We start from the raw sequence: 24,514 nt of genomic DNA on the forward strand, positions 1-24,514 counted from the left end.
ATCTTCTGGCCATGGGTGAACCGCATGAGATCCAATCCTTTGAATATATGAAATTTTACACGACATTCTATATTTTGTATACGTGAAATTATACATAAAACCCTGAAAAATTGTGTTCCCCGGTTTTGTGTTACCTGACGAGAAAAGAGATCTTCCTTATTCATTTTACTCAACGCTTTCAGAGCCTTTCAGACCCGAGTCAGCTCTCCCCGTAAATGCCTACTTGCCAAACTTTGCAGTCGTTACCAATCAGGCAACCATTCTTTGAATCTTCGGTACACGTTCTGTTTCTATTTTTCCATATAATATTTTTATTTTAAATTCGTATTGTAAAGAGGGATAACGATGCTTCTTTTAACAAGCAAAGGTCATGTAAATCATGGTCAGGACGCCATGGGCCTTTTTAGTCGCTTGTTTACACTTGCGTGGAAAATTCCATGATTGGCTGAATCGTAATCTCCAGGTCTTTCTCATCTAGCTCCTCTATCCTAGCTTACACATGGCTTCGGGTTTTTGTTTCCCCGACTTATAATCTTATATTTAGCAGCTTTAGAAGCTTTAGGAACCTATGCTGGGATCTTTTCAGGATACCATTCTTGTCGATATGGCATTGAATCGTATCCTTATCAGAGATTCCACGATCTTCCCTACCACAAAAGTCAAACTCACTGGCCAATGGTAATCCAACTCCCCTTTGGTACAAGTGCTAAATATCTCTCGGACTGATGAGATATTAGCACTTGTACAATGGATAACATTATCATCACAGCTCTCAACATTCGCAACAGTCTGATTCGTTCACATGCATATGCACATTTTTTTAATCACAACTGAATATATTGCATCCTGTCCTTTGGAGCCATGTCCTCTTTTAACCGCAAACAAAGAGATCATTATATGACTTATTTTATAAAAATCTAACTCCTCAATATTCTAAGAGATCCAAGCTTCTTTTTGAAAGTAAATACGTTTGAGAGATATCTTTTAACTCATCAACAATTTATGCTGGACTTTCTACGACCCTCTCGTTTACAACCAGTTAAGAAAGAGCTATTGGATTTACTCCCTTATTTTTTGTAATCACGTACGAGAAACACCTATCGCGTAGGTAAATATTACAATACTACTCACATTGGAGACTGAAGAATGAAGTTAAAATGAAACTCATTAAACTACTACTACTTTAATTAATATTTTTACAGGTAGAAATAAAACACTATACTTTGTCCTCAGTGGACTCATTGTGCAAACTTTCTCCAAGCGGCAAAGTGTTGCTTGCCACTTTCTGTTACTGGACAAAAAGCCCTCGTGCATAGCATAGTTGGTATAATCATCGTCCTCACCCACACAGGGTGGAAGAGACCTGAGTTCCTGTTAACCACGGGAGGAATTTTTTTATGGATCTTTTTTTTCACAACCTGGCTGACTTATTTGGTCTCAGGCAAGGGTAGCATGATTTTTTATCTCCAGCAACTCTGGTTTTTCTTCCAGCAAATAGCAAATCGATCACAGAACACAAGTTAGAGACATTTTATATATGGCGCAATACGGCCTGACTTGCTAATGCGCTTAAAACCGTGAAACAACGATAGCTGGACATAAAAATCCCGAGTTCTTTTTCAGCAACCACCAGACAAAACTAACCCGGTCAGTGAGTGAAAATAGCATATATAGGTATACACTACCCTACCATTAATATTCGGACACCTGTCTTTAGAAAAAAAAAAAAAAAAAAAAAGCTTTTATTGCGTCATTTAATATTTTGTGCTGAAACCTTTTTGCTTCTATGAGCCTTAAATCTTTGCGGCATACTCTCAACCAGCTTTTTTTTATAAATGTCAGGTGATATGTTCCTCCACTCGGCCTTCAACACAGCCACCAGTTCAGCCTTGTTCTTTGGGCGATCTCGACGTGCACGTACCCGACGATCCAATACATCCCAAAGATGCTCGATAGGGTTCAGATCAGCACTCTGGGCTGGCCAATCCAACTTTTCCACACCCATGCCCTCAAACCACTCTGTTACGATCCGAGCAATATGGCATGGCTCGTTGTCTTGCTGATACAGGTATGGGCCTTCCTCGAAGTATTGCCATAATATTAGAAGTGCATAATTGTCCAGGCTGTCCTGGTATTGCACAGCATTCATGGTTTGTCGATAACTTCTAATATGCCCAAGCCAAACCATGAAAGGAGCCCCATACCATGACACTGCCTCCACCAAACTTCATTGTTGGGAGGATACAATCAGGAAGGAACTGTTCCCCTGGCATTCGCCACACCCCAGAACGACCATCAGACTGGTAGAGTGCGAACTTCGACTCCGCTATCCATAGGACTGTTTTCCACTGCTGTACAGTCCAGGATTCGCGCTCTTTACACCATGTTAATGGGCGTCTAGCATTTGTTGAGTTGATCAATTCTGTTGAACTGTTGAGGTAATTTTATTGAACGTGTCGTCTTGCATGCCCACTTTTGCAATTCACTGTTCTAAGCCCAGTGAGCATATTTATAGCAGGTTCTGTGACGTGCTGAATGCATATGACATGTTTCCCCATCCATGGAGGGGTGTCCGGATATTAATAATAGGGCAGTGTATATAAACAGTTGATCCAAGAGACACCATACACTTCATTACGCACGATTACTGCACTTATTCTGATGAAAATTTGAACTGATCCTTACCATATAGGGTTGATATTAAAGATAAAAAAAGTTAGATTTTAGGAAAATATAAACTCAGAATTTAATAAAAATTGTAAATGTTATATTCACGTTTCATGGAACGACGCGGCTTAATGAAACAACACGAAATTAAGCATGAAAGGCTGTTTTCATCCTGTAATATGTGGTAGCTACTATGATCGTTTCCTAAAAGTGCCCGGTGTTGCTCATATTCTTTCCAGCCGGCCCTGAGGTTGAGAGATTTAAATTATCATCGAAAAATGATAATTCCTGTTGCATTCGTAGTACAGTGGCGAATACCTTTTTGTTCTGTGCCGAAATGATCGAATAAGTAAAAAGAAAAAAGCAGTTGAAGGTGAGTAAGACTGAATACCAAATGATAAAATGTTGCACGAAACCTTTTGAATACCACAACGAGGACTCGGCACTTACAGCTGCGAGATATTAAGGTTTTAAAAGAATCTTACAGACATCGATATTCATGATTTGGCAGTCTCGTGCGCCATCTGTCTGCGAGGAAGATTGTGTTTCTACAGTAGCGGCATAATAATTCAAGGTTCTTATTTTGCACGAAAACCATTTCACACCATTGCTTTACGTAGATCCCCTCAAAAGTAGATCTGACGTTCTGCCATCGCTGCAAGTAGCGACCACCTTCGCGATATGTTCGACGCAATAGGCAGACGTCAGCTATCGCTAAAAGCAAGCGGCGTTTCTTGAACCCACCTTAAAGACAGTGATTTCGGTTATCAAAATCCCGGTCGTAAATCACGGGTTACTGCCGCTGAAGGAGTTGAGGGTTGTGACAGCTAGATGTGCATGATGACGGAAGGTACGGCGACGTGGAAGATGCACATGGGCTTTGGTGGGTGATGCTGTCAGGAAGGGTGAACAGGACCGGCAACTAACGCGCACATATTTCCTTACTGCTTCGAAAGAGGAACACAGCAGCTCGCGAAGGCGAGAACAACTTCAAAGAAGTGTTATTGTAAAAATAAATGCTAGATCAGCATTGCTGGAGGATGGGGAAAGACAGAAGGTTGATGAGTTGGGATTAAGGTGATATCCCCTTTTCGAGGTAATTTTTCGACGAAGTAAATGGCGCAGATACTAAGCATTGCAATTAGACCACATGAAAATGGTTGGTTCATCCCCATTTTTTATTAAAAGTTAATAAATAACAAATAAAATAATCCTTATTTTTGGGCACCCACTTGAACTGCTGAACGTGATTTTAAGAGGGAAGAAGTTTATTCTTGTTCCTAAAATTGTAGCAGTTCTGGGAAAGATAAGAGATGCTGTAGAGTAGAAGTAATACTCTTCAATGAGGAATGTAAGCCCATTAAAGCCTTAAATGCTATTTATAGCTGTAAAGCTTTGTGGTACCACCATAAATCTCAATGAATCTTGAGCTCTCAACGTTTACACTTTGCCCTCGTGGGTAGCATATTTGGACGAATCGCCGCCCTCCCAACACCGAGCGGGAAAGACCTGAGTTCGAATCCTGTCGATAAGGTGAGGAATTTTTATGAGCCTTTTTCACAACATGATTGAGTTAGTCGGTCTCCAGTGAGGACAGCATGGTTTTCCCTCCCTGGAACTCGGATTTTTAATCCAGCAAACAGAAATCGACCACGGAACACGCAATTTACAGACAGTATACAGTACACTGAGTAATATGGCCCTAGCCTCTGATGCTCCAAAAAAACACTACTATTACTTCTGAGATAAGCACCGAACACATGGGTAAGTAAGTGCCAATCATTTTAACCAAAACATCCCTTAAATTATTATATCTTCCACATCTGTTTAGTATATGATATATATCCTCAATTTCACCACAAGCATACTATGGATTATTCTCTATACCTAATTGAACAAGCCTATTCTCATACCATACATAGTTAAGCGCAGTTGCAGAGAATCCAAACTTGGGCCAGCTCCTAAAATCTCTCATCACTCGTACACTAGGAAGGAAAGCATAAATGACCCAGCGCAACATGTAGCCGTTCCAACGATCCTGACACTTCTGCATAATCCCATTTTGAAAACTAATTTTCTTTCATTTCAGATCTGACTTATTATAAGTTTTATCCACTTTTGGACAAGATCTCAAACCTAATACAGTATCTCACCTGATATATTATATTTAGTTGCAAACTATAAGGTATTTTTCCAACAAGTAAAACAATGGGTTCACTAGCAGCTAGTAATTGCAAGGAATCGTCAGAGAGGATCCTGCAGACCCTGGTCACAGCAAAATGTATGGATCAGGAGTTGTTCATTGCATTGGCCAGATCATTAGTCAAGAGATAAAATACTACTCTCTCAAATGTAATTTTTCCCCAGGTCCAATAGCCCCCGAGTCCTGAACGGGCAACCGTCGACATACCCGTGAAACTTCGTGCCATAAACAAACTAAAAAATAAATCAATTATTGGTCCTGACGGACTTCCCTCTCCACCTTATTCATCATCAACACCTATTGTAGATCCTGTGTGGTTTGAACGGATTCACTGGCGATAGATGAAATGAAACCAGAATTCGGGCAGAAATTACTTTTCGCAAGACCTGGAACGAAAATCACAACCACGGTGAAGGAGTTTTCAGAGAAATACTACACTCACGAGCCAAAATAGTATGCACCTGTGGTATTATGCCTGTCTCCACGTGTGGACACATCTCACAGCCCCTATAAGTGACGTCACCGACTGGCGCAGCATGATAGTGCCGTTAATGACTGCGTTCATTAGTACGACATCCGTGCAATGGGAAAGACCTGACGTAGTTTGAAGAGAAATAACCAGGCGACTCTTTTCCATCCTAGGTGAATGGCAGTTGGCACGTTTTGTCTGGGACAACAGACGGCTTACAGTTCCTCAATTAACGGCAGACTAAAACCAGGGCTTACAGAGAAACCTTTCAGAGCACACCATCCAGAGAACGCTCGTACGGAGTAGGCGATCTGTTCATGTGCCCATGTTGACCACTGTAATCGATATCTCCACCTATAGTAGGCAAAAGAGCACTATTCCTAGAAATTGAGCAACTGGAAAAGAGTCACCTGGTCTGATCAATCAAGGTTCCAGTTCTATCATGCTGATGAACTGGTGCGTATTCGATGCTGAAGAGTTGTAATCAGACTGCACAGTTGAAGGAAAATAGGCCGTGGCGGTGGTGTTATGGTCTAGGGAATGTTTTTATGGACATCACTGAATCACTTCATCCCCAGTTAACAAACCCTCACTGCCAGACACTTTTTGAAAACCTCTGGCCTTCACAGAGTTATGTGGTATACAAACAGAGAACACAACGCGAAGATGGGGGGGAACCCCTGGGGTCGTTTGATAGCTAACACTTTACACTTTTACCTCGACATTGTTTCGGACCAAGTTTTACCCTACACAGTGATCGCATATTCATATGGCACTAGACTTTTTCAAGAATTCAACATCCTTTCTCATAAGGCCTACATTGTGCAGGAATGATTCGAGGATCATGTCAAAGCATTTCTTGTGTTCCCCCTGACCAGAAATCCCCAAAATAAACATTTGTGGGATGCCGTGGAACGCAACATTCTTCAGTCCACACCGGTACTCGCTCCATTGCCGAACTCCGCGATATCATTCTGTCCAGCTGGTCCAGGATACCGGTTTCGTGGAGTCAGTGCATAAGTCAGAAAAATAGTATTGGTGTTTGTTGTATGGAACAAGAACTTCTTAGGTTTTAGCTGCACCAGAAAAAATACAGTTAAAACATTAATAAAACAAAAAATTAAAATCCTTCTTACTTATTCCACTTAACACACACGTGTTGAGGACAATTCTGTCTAGTGTCTTTTAATCAGTCTGCGATCCCGCTCAAGATCTTACCAATAACTACAACTTTCCCAATTCATATAGCGATTTTCCATAAGGGACGATATCAAAAGTTTTGTTAAAGTCTATGTATATAATGTTAAAAATTGTTTTCTGCATCCAAATATTTACTGGCCACATCATAGTAATTTACAAGATTGGCCAGATATGGCCTCCTCCTTAAACCAATGTTGGGATCTATTCAAGATACCATCCTTGTCGAGATGGTCGTGGATCGCTTGCTTAATCATGAACCTCGTGGTCTTCCTTCCTACAAAAGTCAAAGTAATTGGCCGAGGTGTCGGTCGACCCTTCTTTAGCACCACCACCATTGAGGATTGTGGAGATATTAGCACTTCTCCAGCCCAAGTGCTCCTGGAGTCCAGTGACGCTCATATTAACATTCCCAATGATTTGATATATTCACATGCATTCTTTTTAATTGTAATTGAAATCAGAAATTCAATTTGAATTTTTAATTACACGTGGTGTTTTTGATCGATGGAATCAAAAATTTGTTCTAATGAGCTAAACTCTCAATCAACATTTCTATAGGGAAGTTCGCCAGCATATACAGAAACATGTGCCGAAAGATGTGAATGGCGTTCTGGACATCGGGTGTAATTTGAACCAAAGAGCGATAATTTCATGACATCTTAGATTTCCAAGAAAAATCCCGGACCTAACAACAAAACATGGGCTCTGGAAATGTTTCCAAAGAGGACAGAACTGCTTGACTTGCTGTATTAATTCTTAAATAAACTCATATTTCGTGGATAACGATGGAGGATCAATCCTTGTGGAGAGAGAAACACAATCCTTTTGCATTGTGTTTCACTCTCCATTAAAGGGAACAAGAAATACATCGCTGATCAGGATTCTCAGTGTTGATTCTGTTGAAATCATGTTAGGTACCTTTTTTAATGTAGGAGTTGTCTTCTTACATGCACCCGATTTACTTTTCTTTTTCTTTTACAGGTGTGGTTCCAGAATCGTCGAACAAAGTGGAGGAAGAGAAATGCGGCAGAGGCAAAGCGAGCCAAAGAAGAAGAACAGTGTTTGATTCAGCTCCAAGATAAAGACGAAATAGGACATTTGAAGAAAGATGAAAGTGAAGTGTAGAATACAGTGTCTGGTGGGGCTCGGATAGCAATAAACAGCTAGGCCAAAAGTGAACAAAACGTTAGTGTAAAAGCGAACCAAGAGATGAGGGGTGTGAGAAGAAATAGGTGAGATGATAGAGTAGCGGTGGTACTAGAGAATGACGAGATTAGCGATCATTAAAAGAGGAACAGCATTAGAAAGAAAGTGCGACACGGAAGTGAGGACGCCAGAGGCGTTCAGCGTGGTCGGAACAGATGGCAACACCTCAGACGCAAGCCTTTCCCATCGATGAAGCCATAAAGTAATGTTTATGATATTTTGACGGGGTTGAGGACAGGTCGTAGCGCCGAACTCTCAGCAGTGTTCCGAGAATTATCATTCCTTCTAAAGATGCGAATGCTTCTTGGATGGGCCACCAATTGCTATCTAAGGGCCCGTTTATATCCGACCAGAGGTGTTCGCCATTCAACGATAGCTGTGGTCTCGCGGATGCGTAGCTGACTAGCGAGGCTGCAATGGCTTCTCCACAAAGGAAACTGCCTCATTAATGTGTGGAGGGACGCACTCTGTTTGTAAATGGGTCGCCGAGGGTGTTTTTAGAAAACCAATAGCGTGGTGTCGAAACCGAAGGTTTTGTTGCAGGCAACAGTAAACGCACGTGAGAAGATACAAATGACTATAATCGGGACTGAGAATGGAGGGGGGTGTCCGGCAGATGCTACTAAAATGGATCGGAGACGGATGCGGCAGCAGGGGAAAGATGGAGGGGCGGCGGTTATATTGTGCGTGTACTTGTGTACGTATTACAGCAAATAAACATCGAAAAAATATTTTATATGCGTTCCAGTTCGGATTCTCTTATGGTACAATAATTCCTCTATGGATGTATAGAACAAACACATTAATGAATTTGAAAAAGAACTCTAGGGGGAAGGTTTCTCTCGAATTTAAATTTAAAGAGCACTTGTACCTCACGAGCAAAATATTAAATAACTTAATATATTATTCGTCGCATTTAGGTGCCTAACAACCTTAAAAGTTTTATTTTTTTTCTTTATGTGAAATCAGCAGTGAACTTAATTTTCTAATTCTGTTTTCTTTCTTAATTATACACGGGTTTATAAAGGAAGTAGATTTAAGAATAATTTTAAGCCCATAATATCCATGGCTGTAAAATAATAAATATACTTATTTTTCAGTAAAATTAAATACATTAAAATACGTTAAATTTTTGAAGTATTTTAAATCCTATATACCTACCTCTCATAGAAGTCTATCTCTGTATTCGCTTCAAGAACGACATACTGAATAAAATAAAGTGAAATAAAAATTCAAGCAGTCTTAACTTTACAGTAAAATAAGCTCTTAGATCAAGCAAGCGTGTATAAAAATATGAAAAATGACAGTTTTCTCGCAAATATTATGATTCCGGAATGGAACCATATTGTCAGATCTCGTGAGATTGTGCCATAAGAGAACTGCTGGACTGAAGTTATAAACGAAAAAAGTCTGAACTTTTGCAATAAAAACATAATACGTTATTGTTACAATTTGAAATGTATACATTATCAGTGCCATTACACGATTTTAATTACTACGCTGGTACAGGCAGTTCTGCTGCAGTTGAGTTGCACCCATTCCAGTATCTCTACTTTTAAATAACTGAAAATTATGAATAAAAATACGCCTGAAAAGGACATACACTCCGTGGGCAATTTATTAGAAACACTACTTTAATAGCGCTTAGGAAGAAAATAACTGACTCTACTAATATATTCGGCCATATAGAGTGAAGTCCACATGTCGTTGACCCTTTTTACTGTTGGTAACTGCCAAAGAAGAAGGAAAAGGTATGAAGAGTTGCCTGACGCCATGGTGCAGTATCGTTCTAGAAGCAGTTGCCACTATGATATTCAAGTGCCCAAGATCTCTTGAAGGAGTTACCATTATGATATTAAAGTGTCCACGATCGTACACAGTGCATCTAGTGAACCTTGCTCGCAATGATATTTAAACAAACTCCATCGCAAAGGCATTAATTCCAGCGTATCAGCATACTCCCTCCTCCACTTGTCTTCCAACGAAACATATCTCACAACATACTAACGTGCCCCTGATATTTCTGCCAAGCATAGTGAGTTAGTTTCATGATATTTTCTTCATACTTTGGTGAGCAACATGGAACCGAGATTCATCGACCTCAAGAGAAGACTTTTGGGGGATCTTCGTGAAGAATCAATCGTCTAGAAGTTTATTATGATTCATTTTCAAACGAAGAAGGGAAATGACCTTGCCATGATCAAGGAACGGTCTCGCAGATTTCGGTTCACTCAGAAGAGGTGAGTGAACTGAAATCCGCGTTCACTCATAAGTAACGATAATTACTATTCCTATAGGGGAAGGGTAAATCAGGTGAAAATAGATAGACAAAGAATTAAAGAAAATCAGTTTTCAGCTGAAAAATTGTTATCTACAAAGTTGCAATGTTGATGGGTATTTAACATTGCAGATTGCAAAACAAAGAAGTCAGTACTAGGACAGTTGGGTTGCTTGTTGTAGAACAGCAGTTGTATAAGTCTTATTAGAGCAGAATTTATCACAAGCTATTTTGGAACCAATTTTAGGCACCTGTTTTATTTCATGAGAATATGTTTCAGTTTGGCCAATTTGTAGAAGCAGATGTGTCGTTTTGTTCACTGGGGCCTCTGACTTCTTGGGTGAGAAATGTATGAGATGAAAACCTGGTTGCGTCTAGTCTGATAGGAGTTTTAGCAGTGTGTGAATTTTTTCAGGATTTTTCTGATTTCAGTTTAATTTCCAGGATGTCTACTTCATCTTCATGTATAGAATTCTCTTGATATTATAAATGCAGTTCCTGAGGATTTGTGTGGCCTCCTGATCATCCACCATATCGCCGAAGCGTACAAATTTCCGTGGCCAATATATTTTAGGATGTATTCCTCCACCAGTTTCGGGTGGTAGACGCTGCTCAGTTATTTACTAGTTTGCCAATCGGTGCTAATTTTTTTTTCGCAGTGATGAAATATTGCCTGAATGTTAATTATTCCATTCCTAGGATTTTCCCAAGGGGAGTGGGAGGGTGGAGAGTGCTGTAACTCAATGATCTCAATCTGTGACTGCCACTACCCCAGGCCCTTATGATTTTTAGCGTCGATTGTTGAGGGGTACACTGATATTATTTTAGGGGATCCGAAAAGTTTTTTTCTGGGTTTATTTCGAAGCCAGTTGTGAGCTCCGTTTTCAATGCAACCTCACCTCATCAAGGACTGTTGCATGACAGAAAGAACATTTTAAAATAACCAGCGTGAGAAACGTTGATTTCGTTGGAGGAAAAGAAGAAGAAGAGGAGTGTAGAAAAAAAGACATCAGAAAGTACTCCCCCCTTGCGGCATGCCTTGACTAAGTGTATGTGGTTAATACTATCGTCATAAATCACTTTGTCTTTCTGTTCATAATTTACGAAGAAATGGAGGAGAGTTTCATTAAAGGCTGAGAAATAGATTGAAGTCCATGTCGTCAGCTTCCTTCTTGATACATCCCTAATGATCTTGTACGCAAATATACAATCTTAATCACAATTGCAGTAGACTACCACCTACCTTCAGGCCCATGCTGTTGTTTTACCATCAATATCGTTCGGTTATCTCATTTTGGTATCGTAAAGTGATGGCAACGTAGGCTAGGACCTGTATTGTCATATTATTCATCTAACGGGGCATTCAAGTTTCGTAGATTTTTATTAAATTTTCCATTGAGATTATCTTGACTTAGGTTTTTTTGCTTTAGTACACGGTGTTATCGTTACTAAAGCAAGTTACCGGTGATGCACTTTTTTTTTATACTACAATATACAACGATCTTACAATGTCATTCAAATTCCAAAATAAGCGCTTATAATTATGTATTTTGGCCACAAATAAATCTAAAAAACACACGCGCATTGCCTTCAAGTACAGGTTTTTGCATACTTTGAGTTATATTAGACTGCGCATACGCAGTTGCCATAATCTCATTGAAACAATCGGTCATTATTACTCGTAATATGGTAGTTCTATAGATTAATAACGTGACCATTACAAAATACAATTTAAATGATATCTATACAATACTGATAATGTATACATGATCATTCTGAGTCATATATAGATATGGGAGCACGGTTACGATAATGAAGTCTTTAAATGTACAAATAGAGAAATATTGTCACGTTTTTTAATCGCATTCTATTTGTCTTAATTAAATAATAAAAAGGAAACCGTTTGTCGATATAAGAAACTAATTTACCTCTAATATTCAGGATGAATTAATAATGAGATTAAAAGACATTAGACTCTACGCTGTACAGCGTAGTGTCCAACGTCTTAGCTATTAGTGTTTACTGATTGTCTTTAAGAACTTATATTAGAAATAATTACAAATTTATGGTAGCCCTTCTAGCGTGTATTCTCCTTTATTTTTCACACGATATTTAACAAAGTGCATTTAATACAAACTTCGGAGTAAGAATTGCGATAATTCAAAGCATCTATTTTGGTTCAAAGCTGAGAAATAAAAGAATTGACAAATTGTATTTGTATAATGAGATTGTATTTTTAATTCTGAACTTAAAATGCTTTGAATACATACCAAGTAGAAGAACTCAAGTAGAATTCTAAATGTATATGTCCTACTTATACATTTAAGTAGAACTTAAATGTATAAGAGCTTTAAATTTGGATTCCCAGTGATGTTACTATTAAAATTATCATACACCTGAGAGAAGTTGTCAGTTTAGTGGATGTATTTGCATTTATCTCGTAAGACCACCTTTATCAGGATTTTTCCGATAATTATTCGCTCAGTTTTGCACTTTTGAGCATACATTAAAACATTATACACGTCATACGATTATTTCTTGTGTCAGCTACTGTAGAAAGGAATATTTTACACGATTTTCTCCTTCTTTCTACGGGCAGACAATTCGGGAATCTTTCTCTGAATGGAAAAATAAAAAATAAGGTTCTGTATAGTCTGTTAACAAGAGATTAGTTCCTATTACTAAGTTCTCTCTCTGTGTGGAGTCTCTACTCCTGCTTTCGGACATGTACGAGAGATGAATATAGATGGAAGAAGAAAAAGGCGATTGTATATGTAAGATTAATAAACGGGTCCCCTTGTTAATGATGGAAGAAACTTGCTGATATCTTTATAAATACAGGTAGGTTAATTAACTTAAAGAAAAGAAGGCTATATTCTGATTTTCAGGACTTTCTTTTTGTATAACTAAAATTAATAAATCCAAAACTGCCCTATTAATCTGGACTTTTCGTTTCTGAACACATTAAGCCACTTGGCTTAAATGTGTTCAGATTCATTCAAACTGCGTTTGATCCTTTCAAGAAGCTTTTCAGTTTTGCGAACGTGAGAGTTGCATGTGGCAAGATCAGCAAAGTTTGGTGGTTGATTAAATCTTTTTTTTTTTTTTTTTTAAGAGGGAGTGAGAAATTCTGCTTCTCTCACATCTCTTTTGGCAGTTCAGTTTTCATCTTCCCAAAACGAATAACCAGTGTAGTAACATCCAACAAACTCGCCTAACATTGTCCCTTGCGATTTTTCCATTCGCACAAAATTGAAAAACTTCATAAAGGATCCAGTTTTGAATTCGTCTGAAGATGTTTAGGACCATGCGGCTTTCAATACTGAAAGGACTTCGAGGAAATGAATTCCAGCAATGCGTGACAGAGCCTCTGGGATGTGCATTTGTAGTAAGAAAGACAGCACTTTGAAGGCGAGTGCCCCCCCCCCCACCAAAGGTCAATGATAAAATATATATTTTTTGGAATTAGTGTCGTTATTTTATTGTCAGGACCTTTTTTACAAAAGGTTCATCCTTTCGACAAATGTAATAAAATTGCCATTTAATCTCCTTTAACAGTTACTTTCAGATTATTCTTTTAGAAGAATCTTTCTATCCAGATTCCATCTGATGGTATACTTCATTCATAACTAAAACTCCTGTCCTGACCAGACATAATTGATGTCTGGTCAGGACGTTACAATTCTTTGTTTCAATAAGTAATGAACGGTCTAAAGCACACAAAAAAGAAGTGTTTGCTTTGGCATTAGTACCGAGGTAACTAAGGACATGAGATTTTGGTATACAATATCAATAAGTTGTATGTATTCTATTTCTTTAGTCTTTGATAGGATTTAAAACCAGAGTTTCAGGGGAGAGGAAAGGGGCGTATCACGTAATCCTCAATATGACAGTCTAACTCGACCGTAGTATAAAAAAAAAAAAAATTAAATAAAAAAATTAAATTTCTCACAAATAGACTGGACTGGAACCTTAGTCTTTTCCACTTGATGCACAAAAACAGCAACTTTAACCATGATAGCCGTTGCCTATAGAATTATGCTGGTGCTACGGCTATTGTGGAATTAAACTGTTCCTGATATTTTGAGGAACGTCCAGCTATGCCTGGGTTAACTGTTCCACAAAAACTGCTATGGAGTTGCCCTCGAAAGTAGCACAGTGATTATAATCCCCATCCTACCATTACAATTTTATTGGCGCATTAGCAGCTAAGGCTAAGGCGTTATAGAATTTTTAAAACTAAATAAATTCCGTTAACCTTTGAAAAAAGGTTTACCACGGGACAAATCATATAAGGCAAGTCATTCTGAAGACATCCGTAGGGATTTGTAGCCATCTTGCCTGCAAGGCTTCCCGCTTCACTTCCTATTCCAAAACATCCTACAGGCGTTCAATTCCACTGAAGTCAGGAGAATTTGGAGGCCAATCAAGATAGGTGATACCTTCACTGTGTTCCTCGAACATTCGTGCACAGTGCAGACCAGATAAGACGGCGCATTATCACCTTGGAAGATCCCGTTTCTGTCCAGAAAAACAATGAAACATGGCAGGTGCACATAGTCTCCTAAGAGTTGTCAGTAGACCTAACCAGTTTACCGGATTCTGTCTGCAACTTAACTTCAAAACAGTTGAATGGGAAAACGTTCTGAATGTCCATTGTTTTGAGCATATGAGGAAATCCCCCGCTCCCTAATGTATATGGAAGAAATTAGACAAGTACTTTCATCCATAATTCTTCGCAGTATACCCTACAAACATAATATACTACATCATCGAAATCGTCTCAGCCTCCCCTAAGTAACAGTGTTCTTCAAGTTACTGTAAATTCAATATTTCTCATTTTGTGTGTGGTAACTGTCATGGCTACCTAGCTCATGTAAGGTTCTTCATTTGACCCATAGCATCATTTAAACCGCTCCTAGAATAATTAAAAACCCCTTTTTGGGTTTGGAACAATCTGCTTTTGCTTTTGAAACTTTAACCAGTGTCTTACAGTGCCCCAATCTGTTTTAATAAGAAAAAAGTAATAATAATAAAAAAAAATTAAAAACTTGGATCTTACTCATGGCATATTTCCACACCTCCTAAGGAACATAACTTCTTTGTCCTACGACTTAAGACACAAATAACCACTGTTTTAGATTCTACACGGTGAATTATCTCATACATTCCTTTTTCTGCAATTATTTCAATTTTCAATTCTACACAGCTGTCTTTCAATTCTACACAGGAGTCATCACTCCTGAGTGGAGCGATGTGCCATTGCAAAACCCTTTCCTACAGTTAGAGAAGTTAAAGGAAAAAGATTTTCCTTCTCACCAGACCCCTTCAGGAGCAACATCTCTTTTGCAAAAGGAAGAGGAGTATGATTGACTATATACATGCCTTAAAAACAAATTTAGGAGAAACACTGAAGAAAGGAGCCAGAGTCATACTTTCCATCATTTTAGATGTACACAAAACTTGGGCAGCGTTGGAAAAACTTGTAATGGAGCTTATTGTAGAAGACGAACCATTAAAGGCAACATTGCGAGAGAAACAAAAAAAAAAAAAATATCAACGAGGAAACCACTCGAGCACCAGTACCCCTCTTATGTTCAGATGGTGGCATCTATTGCTCCCGGAGCTATTGTAAATAACAGGACTAATTCCTCTTTTAAAAACAGCCTAACCATCTGGTTATATTGCGTTCTTCAGGTCAAAATCCTCTTCAAATCAGCAAAGAGTTTAAACAAGAGATAATAACCAAACTTGGATCACATCTAAAACAAGTAAGAATAAAATTAAGGAGAAGGGGTCTTATCATAGAGACAGCATCAACAAACGACTTGGAGAAATTAAAACAATGAAATAAACTTGAGAAGTTAAAGTTAAAGGTGGATCTTCCTAGGAAGTAGGACCCACTATGATAATATATGAGGTTTCAAAGGAACTGAAACCTAAAATATTTTAGAGGAAATTTATCAAAAGAATCTTAAAGATTTTGGTCATACATATGAAGAGTTCAAAGAAGCCACGAAGATAACGTTTGCGACAAAAAATAAAAATAGAAATTACTCCAACTAAATTGTAGAAGTCTCTGGAGGTATTAGAAGAGCATTAATAAGTCAAAATAAAATATTCCTGGACTGGTCAATTCATAATGTTAAGAAATTTGTCATTGCTTCGAGATATTCCAAATGTTTGGATTACGGGCACTCAGCAAAATATTGTAGACAGGAAGATAACACTTTTGGCCATTGGCTAATACGAATCATCATCAGTCCGGATGATGATCGGTTAAGAGGAAACAACCTGTTATCTGCCCTAATTGCAGAAACGGAAATAAGAACATGAACATCCGTATGGGGAATCAAGATGCTCTGAAAACTTTCGAGCCCAAGGAAGGACTAAACTAAGAACAAATGACGAACAGACACAATGATATTAGTGGTAACATTGTTGCCAAATGTTGGACTGCAATTATAGTGGCCGACTCTGGAATCACTGTTACAAAGATCAAATGTCTGCCACACGCTGTCTGTGCCCACTTGGAGGGAGCATTTGGTCAATTATATCTAATTTCCTTGTACACGTAATGTAGTCAATCACATCAACAAATTGAACCTTTCTTGCTATATTTGGATCAGTGCCTAACTTGAGGATATGCGGGCCCTGGGCAAAAGTTGTTTTGGGGCCTCTGTAAAAATGTTTATTATGGACTGGGCCTATTTTTGGAGTATTTGGTCCCTAGGCAAAATGTTATTCGGGGATCATACGCCCAACTTTAATAATAAAAAAATGGGAAATATGAGCCTTCGGAAAATTAGGTTTGCACAATCAATATAAAAATGGAAAGCAAATAAATCTGCATTATTTCTAAGGAAATATATACAAATCTGAACATATCGACAGCAGGCGCATTTAGCAGCTACATTACAATTTGAAAGTGTATTTTATCTGCAAATTTTATAAGGAACGAGAGCACTCGTGCTCGTCGTACGCTACTGGATATCGCAGATTTTGGCTGTGTCCATTGCCATTTACGGGTCCTAGGAACATGACTAGTTTGCCTTGGCCTAAAATAGGCCCTGACTCGGATGAAACATTACATAAGCTTGCAGGTAAAAACGTCATAATTGCTATAGATGCAAATTCCTCCTCTACTTTGTGGAACAGTCTCCAAACAGACAACAAAGGAACTTTGCTTGAAGAACTCATGACACGTGACTTAATAATATGAAATACGACAGGACATCCACTGACTTGTATAACACCCATGGGACAATCATACGTTGGTATGTCCCTCTCAAGCAGAAACGTGCAAAGTAGAATCTCAACTTGGCAGGTTCACACCTCTTGGTTGATCAGCGACCATAACGTTTTTGACTACCCCATCTATTTTCTAGGAAAAGTATAATATTTCAGATTTTACGAGATACAAAGCTGCTAATTAGCCAATTTTTGATGACAGTCTGCGTTCTCTTCTGTCTCCAACCAAAAGACTGCATCCACTAAATGCACACCAACAAGCAGATGAAATTCAATCATTAATCATCAATGCGTGCAACGCTGCTGTTCCAAAAAAGAAAAGAAATAGAAACTACGTGTCCTGGCGGACTGACGATCTAACCACTTGGAGGACAACCGCGATGAAAGCCAGAAAAGACTATCAGAGAGCAAAAAGAAACAAGGGAAGAGACCAAATTCGAAGACTCCGCGATATCTATAAGGAACATAGAAGAAACTATCATAATAATAACATATATCATGAGAAAAAAAAAAGAGCCTGGAATCTTTGGTTCAATATGTAACAGTTTCGGATCCATACGGGTAATATATAAAATCATCACGGACAAACTCCAACTTGTGGAGGCATTTTTCTCCATTAAAAACAATTCTGACAAAGAATCCTTTTACTGGAATGATTAAATTAACAAAATTCTGCACTGTATTATTCATCAGAGCATTTCCTTTCCGGAGACTTCCATACAAACAGACATGAAAATGCTACATCTTTCTTTTCAAGGGGCGCCTCCGTTTCCAGGTGGGCAGGAGTAGCAGTGCGTAGTGCACGCTTCTTGATTAGACCCGGCCGGGGTTCGAGCCCGTGACCACCAAATACGGAGGATGCGGAAAGTTCAGGGAATGACCACCGCATATTCCCGGAGCAATATGGCCTTAGTTGCTATGCTCCTAAAAACCAAATAACAAACATCTTTTCAAGGTCTCCGCACGAAAGCCTTTTTATTAAGGAGGAGCTCGTTATTGCCATAAAATCTATGAAAGTTGGGAAATGCCCAGGTCAGGACCTGAGAGAGGTGGAGGTACTAAAAGGGCATGGTGCATGATTCCTGATGTTATCCATAACGTGTTGAATGCTTGTCTTAAAGATGGGGTTTCCCCAAATCAATGGAAGCATGCAAATCTTAAAATATTTCCAAAATAAAAAAGCCCTCACAACCAACAGATAATCTGGGGCCTTATACACATCCATTGCGCTCTTACCGATCTTCAGAAAGGTTTTAGAGAAACTTATTGTCATCGATGTAAGGAAGCATATTCAAGAGAAAATCTTATCATCCTTCATCAATATGGCTTCACTCCTGTGAAATGCATGGTAGACGCAATCAGCGATCTAATCTAATCTAATCTGCAAAAGATGCTCAAACCACTTATGAACCAAATTAATAAAAAGTGAACTTCAGTATTTTGAGGGAACTCCCCCTACATGCATTTAATGCTTGAATTTGACTGTGCAATTTAAAGTCGTTGCTGTAGTAACAATTCCTTTCGTGATTGGAGGTTGTGAACTGCTCGGGCATAGAACATAAACGTATCACGCGCTAATAAGATTAGCAGATTTTCAGCGGGGTTCAGATATGCAAGCTGGTGGAAAGAAGACAGAAAACGCGATTAAATTCATTACGTTCTTTGAGATAATTACTCACATCTAGTGCGATGATATCGTATAATTGCATTTATCATTTTTCAAATGGCCATCGTCTTCCTGATAAATTTGAACATTGCCGGGTGTATGTGATCAATTCTGATAAATTTCTTAAATATGCAACAGTCCTTTGTCATTCTTTCCGATATATCAGTGAACCTGACCCACGCAGTGAGAACGAATATTTCCCATGCAACTGTTGCCCTCCCACAATTTGTACTAGGTCTAACATAAATTCTTTCATTGTAGTAGACCTTAACATACATCGAAGTATGGTACATCCCAAACATTTGGAGCCTTGCGTTTAGATAAAAATTAGAAATAGGGGTTTAAATGTAAGGTAGAACGGTGGATGGATTTATAACCTAAAATTTCTCAATTCTCACCGTATTAAGCTGCACTGTGCTGCCACTTTATTAGGTACACCCCTGCTCTGCACACAAATGGTTTTCCCAACAACGTTACAAGTCACATGACCACAGTTGTGGATATAAATGCAGCAGAACAACCTTTCTAGTATCAGTTAAGCGTACAAACCGTAGCAAGAATAGGGAAAAGGAGTGATCTAACGGACTTCGAACGTGGCATGGTAGTAGGTGCAAGACGTGCTGGACAAAGCATCTCTGAAACGGCAGTTCTCTTGAACTCTTCACGCACCATAATTTCAAGGGTGTATCGAGAATGGTGCAACGAACAGAAAACATCCTCTCAACGGCACTCCTGTGGAAGAAAATCGCTTGTTGATGAGAGAGGTCAGAGAAGGATGGCTACAATTGTGCAAGAAAACAGACGGGCCACAATGTCACACATCACGTCAGAATACAACCTTGGTGCCAGAACAAAATATCGCAACGGGCCACTAGTCGCACTATGTTGCGAATGTGCTACAACAGCCGACTGCCACATTGCTTACCTTTGTTATCAATGAAGAACAAGAGGGCATGCCTCCTATGGGCACAGCAACACCAGCACTGGACTATCGAGGATTGTAAAACAGTTGCTTGGTCTGACGAGTCGAAGTTCCTGATGCATCATATTGATGGAAGGCTCAGAATTTAGCGAAAACAACATGAATACATAGACTCGTCAGGTCTGACGACTACTGTGCAAGATGGTGGGGGCAGTGTTATGGTGTGGGGAATGTTTTCTTGGCACACGTTGGGTCCATTGATACCCATAGATTCACGTATGAATGCCTCATCGTACCGAAACATCGTTGCTGACCAAGTGCATCCGTTCATGTTGACAGTTATCCTAAGTCAGATGGTTACTTCCAGCAGGATAATGCGCCGGTGCACAAAGCTCGAGTCACTATGCAATGGTTCCAAGAACATGACAATGACTTTTATTTGCTGCAGTGGCCCGCTCAGTTCACGGATCTCAATCCTATTGAACATCTTTTGGATGAGCTGGAAAGGGCTGTTCGCTGCAGGCCTACACCTCCGCCGAACCTCAAGGAACTGCGTGTCACACTCATGTCTGCATGGTACTCCATTCCTGCACAACGTTTTCAGCCTCTTGTTCAATCCATGCCTAGACGAATTCAGGATGTTTTGAAGGCTAAAGGAGGCTCAACACGCTACTAGGTAGGTGTATCTAATAAAGTGGCAGCACAGTGTAAATCTTTTGTTTAGTTAATCAATCATTTAAAATAAGATTCAAAATTTTATTTTAGGACTTTCTTTATTTTACTAAAAGCCCAGAATTTTAATCCGCAATTTCTTGTTTTACTTTCGCAAGCATGCATTCAGCATGGAGTTTGCTAGCGTGGAAATGGAAAACTTTTTTGGCCTCAACTACCTCGTTGCACTGAATGGCCCCTTTATTAGGTCATCAACAAACCTTTAAATGGAGTGTTCATTCAATAACTGCACGCTTTCATAGCACACATTGCAGAGTAGGGATTTTATGGGGGGGGGAGCATGCTGAATATGTGTGTGTGCGCGTGCGCAATTAATTGGGAGAATGGGAAGAAGAAAGACTTAATGACTTTGGCATAGTAGTTGGCGCCTGCGCCTTTTTGACTCACTCGGAAAGTGCAATAGCCCTGCTGGGGTTTTCACGTACGGCTGTTTCAGGTGTGTCAGGAGGGTACAATAACCAAATTGAATCCAGCCAGCAGCGATCCTGTGGTCAGAAACAGCTCGTTGATACTAGAAGCTGACAAGGCTTCTGTAGGGCAACAACGGTCAGTTATATAAAAATCCAGTAGTAACGAAAGGGTATCACAGTCGACAACTGAACTGGTTCCATTATTATTATCTGTTTATTGCTCTGCTTTACAGCCCCACCCCCTGGACAGCAGTAATCTGGGGAGGGTAATTATTACATTGAAACGTTAAGGCAGGGACGTGTCAGGGGTTACATGGAGCCACGTGTGTGCTTAACCTGAAGGAACAATGTTTACAGAATTCTTTATTTACATACTTGAAAATTATGGAATAGCGTAGTATCTCAAACCAAGCAAGATAATATTTGATGAAAAGTGCTGAATAAAAACGTGACATATACACCGATGAGCAAAACATTATGACCAGCGAGTAGTTATGAAAATCGAAGCAACTGCAGGCGAACTACGGCGTGTGCGCGGGTCGGGACGCGGTATATAAAAAAAAAACACCTGATGCTGAGCTCCGTTAATCAGTGTTACTCTTGTTCTTCAGATGGGAAAGGCAGCGGACTTAAGCGAGTTTGACAAAGGCCAAATTGTAATAGCCAGACGACTGGGTCAGGGCATATCCGAAACGGCACTGCTGGTGGGATTCTCATTGTCAGCCGTGGTTAGTGCCTACCGAAAGTGGTCCGAGGAGGGGGGGGAACCCACGAACCGCTGGCGAGGTGGTGGACGACCACAGCTCATCGATGCTCCAGGTGGACGAAGGCTCTCCCGGATAGTACGTGGCAACAGAAGGGCTACTGTGGCGCAACTCGCCGGTAATTGGAATGCTGGTGACCGGAGGAATGTGCCACAACACACAGTACATCTAACCCTGATGAAAATGGGGCTGCGTAGCCGCAGGCTGCTCCAAATGCCCATGCTAACCACGGTTCACCGGCGACAGCGCCACAATGAGCACGCGGGCATCTAAACTGGACCTTGAGTGATTAGAAGAAGATCGTCTGCTCCGATGAATCACGTTTCCTGTTGCACCATGTGGACGACCGGGTACGTGTATATCTGGTCGTATATCTGGGGAAGTGATGGCGCCTAGAAGCACGGTGGGACGAAAACAAGCCGGTGTCATGCTTTGGGCGATGTTCTGCTTGGATACCCTGGGTCCAGTCATCCATGTACCAAGCATTCTGATGTCTACCACCTACCTAAATATCAAAAAGCTTATCTTCTCACTTCTGCGTCCCTCTAAGCAATCTTGGGGTCTTAATTCTCGCTCTCTACGGTTATATTACAAAGCTGTGTTTCTACCAATTTGTTCCTATGGTGCGGCCGCCTGGTTTTGGAATGTTAAAAAGGTTTCAGTCCAGACTAGAATTCGTAGCGTTCAATGTAAAATGCTTTTAGCAATGTGCAGGGCCTGTAGGACTGTGGCTACTCCTGCTTTGCAGATCCTTAATGGCTGTCTGCCCCTTGATCTCTTTCTTCTGTACCGAGGCCTGTGCTTTTACATTAAACACGCGGTCCCTGTGACCTTCCTGGGTCCTAGGGCAGAGAAAAGACGCTGTTGGAATATTTTGATGCAGAGTTGACAAGACAGATGGTCCGCTACTTCTGAGGGTCTTGTTACTTTAAAGTCCATCCCTAACGTCACCTTTGCTACGTTAGAGTCCACTCAGAAATACTATCTGGTCATGGCCCCCTTAATGCCAAACTAGCAACTTTCAACCTTACTGAATCACCTCTGTTCTTGTGGCGCCGCAGAAGACTGGGAACATATTTTATACCATTGCCATCGACAGGACCTGCTTCATCCACTAGTATCATTTTTCATTCATTTATTTACGCACGGACACATACAAAGTTTATGTACAATTTCAAGATAAATAAAAAAATTAATTTATATACAAGATTTATATATATTCTCAATATATCCATCCTAAGGGTGTACATGTGTGTATTTCGGTATCGGGGTGGCTCCTAGGCGGATGCTCATCTCCACCTTGTCCTCTGTGATCGTACAGAAACTCTGTATAGCAAGTCTGAAAAAGTGTTGGTATTTGGTGTTAGGAGTGGTGAGTTCTGTTGTTATCTGTTATGTGCTTCTTTTTGCACAGATCTCGCACCCACCTGAGGTAGTGCGATACCGATGGGTGCCAGCAATCCCGCTCCCATGTTGCCCATACCTGGGAGCCAGCAAAAATAAATAAATAAAATTAATTTAAAAAAAAAATAAATAATTTTTTAAAAAATGAATCATATGGGAACGTTTTTTCTTTTCTTTTCCTTTCCTCTTTTTTTTTTCAAGTTCCCTTAGCAGCTGAAGCCGCTTTTTAAAGACATTAGAAGCGAAGTCTTGCAAGGCTTTGAAATTATCCATAAGAACACTGCATTATCCATAACTCGGCATAACCCATAAGAACACTGACATTCTCTTCCGATAATTCTGGAACCAGACTCAACAGTGTGTGCCTGAATTGTACATATTCTGGGCAATGCAGGAGAACATGTTACCAGGTCTCAAAGAACATGTTCCCAGGTTCCCGCGACAAGTACAAAACGGGTACGGCTTTAACCCACGCTCAAAAAGCTTAGCCCCCAAGGAGCCATGCCCCGTTAACAAATAGGAGGTATACATTTTAGGCGTAAACCATAAATTTATACCTGGAGATGCTAAGTAATCAGCTTGTTGAATATATCTCTTTGTGGTTAGGCCATATTGACTTTCATCCCATCTTCGTTGCCATATTCCTGTTAGCTCTCTAAATTCTGACCTTTTCCTGTTTTATATCATTTGCAAGATCAGATGTTATGCCCTGCGCAGTAATGGATAGACCCATTTAAAAATAAATGGTCACTAACTCTTGTAGAGTCTAACCGTGAATCTCCTAGTATCGTTGATTGCGTAGGAGGAGCAAATTGAGTTCTATCTTCTTGAGAAGTAATCTGCATTGTAGGGGTTTGAGAAAGCTGATGACCATTGTCTGTGTCAGCAGCACCTCTAACAATATCCGCAAACGAGCGACGTTTGGATTGGTCCCGAAAAAGATTATCGGAATGATTGGCTCTGATCTGGAGCTCTGCTGATTTAGCTTTCAGACGTTCATCTTCGATAAACAGAGCTGTTGTGACTGCCTGAAGGTCTGACCATAGACCTTAAATGTAATTCGAGGTCATCTTGGTAACTTTGCTGCTCTCGGTAGCAAGATATTCTCCCAATGCTTTCTTTATCTTCGAAACTATGTTGAATACAGTTGTGATGTCAAGAGGTTCAGATAAATGAAGGCCCCCAGTAAACGAGTCATTTTGTTTAGCAGTAGCAGATGATTGAGATGATTATTTGCAGCTTTTTACGAGCTAGATCCACTAGTATCTGAGATAATTGTTGTTTTTTTCCTCAGGGGTAACACTGTGATCACAATGGGTAATAATAATAATAATAATAATAA

The 24,514-nt window shown here is 39.8% G+C and overlaps 1 protein-coding gene across 1 annotated transcript in view; it reads left to right on the plus strand.

The window, feature by feature from the left end:
- The window catches only part of LOC150085788 (hematopoietically-expressed homeobox protein HHEX-like), a 42,545-nt gene extending 34,761 nt beyond the window's left edge, over nt 1-7,784 (plus strand). The window contains exon 3 of the mRNA XM_090373487.1: nt 7,521-7,784. Within this exon, the coding sequence (XP_090229613.1) occupies nt 7,521-7,664 (144 nt within the window). The 3' untranslated portion in view covers nt 7,665-7,784. The remainder of the gene's footprint in view (nt 1-7,520) is intronic.
- Nucleotides 7,785-24,514: the final 16,730 nt, after the last annotated feature.

This window comes from Mastigoproctus giganteus, chromosome 5 (genome assembly GCF_048544385.1).
Source record: "Mastigoproctus giganteus isolate SK-2022 chromosome 5, ASM4854438v1, whole genome shotgun sequence".
Classification (NCBI taxonomy): Eukaryota; Metazoa; Arthropoda; class Arachnida; order Uropygi; family Thelyphonidae; genus Mastigoproctus; species Mastigoproctus giganteus.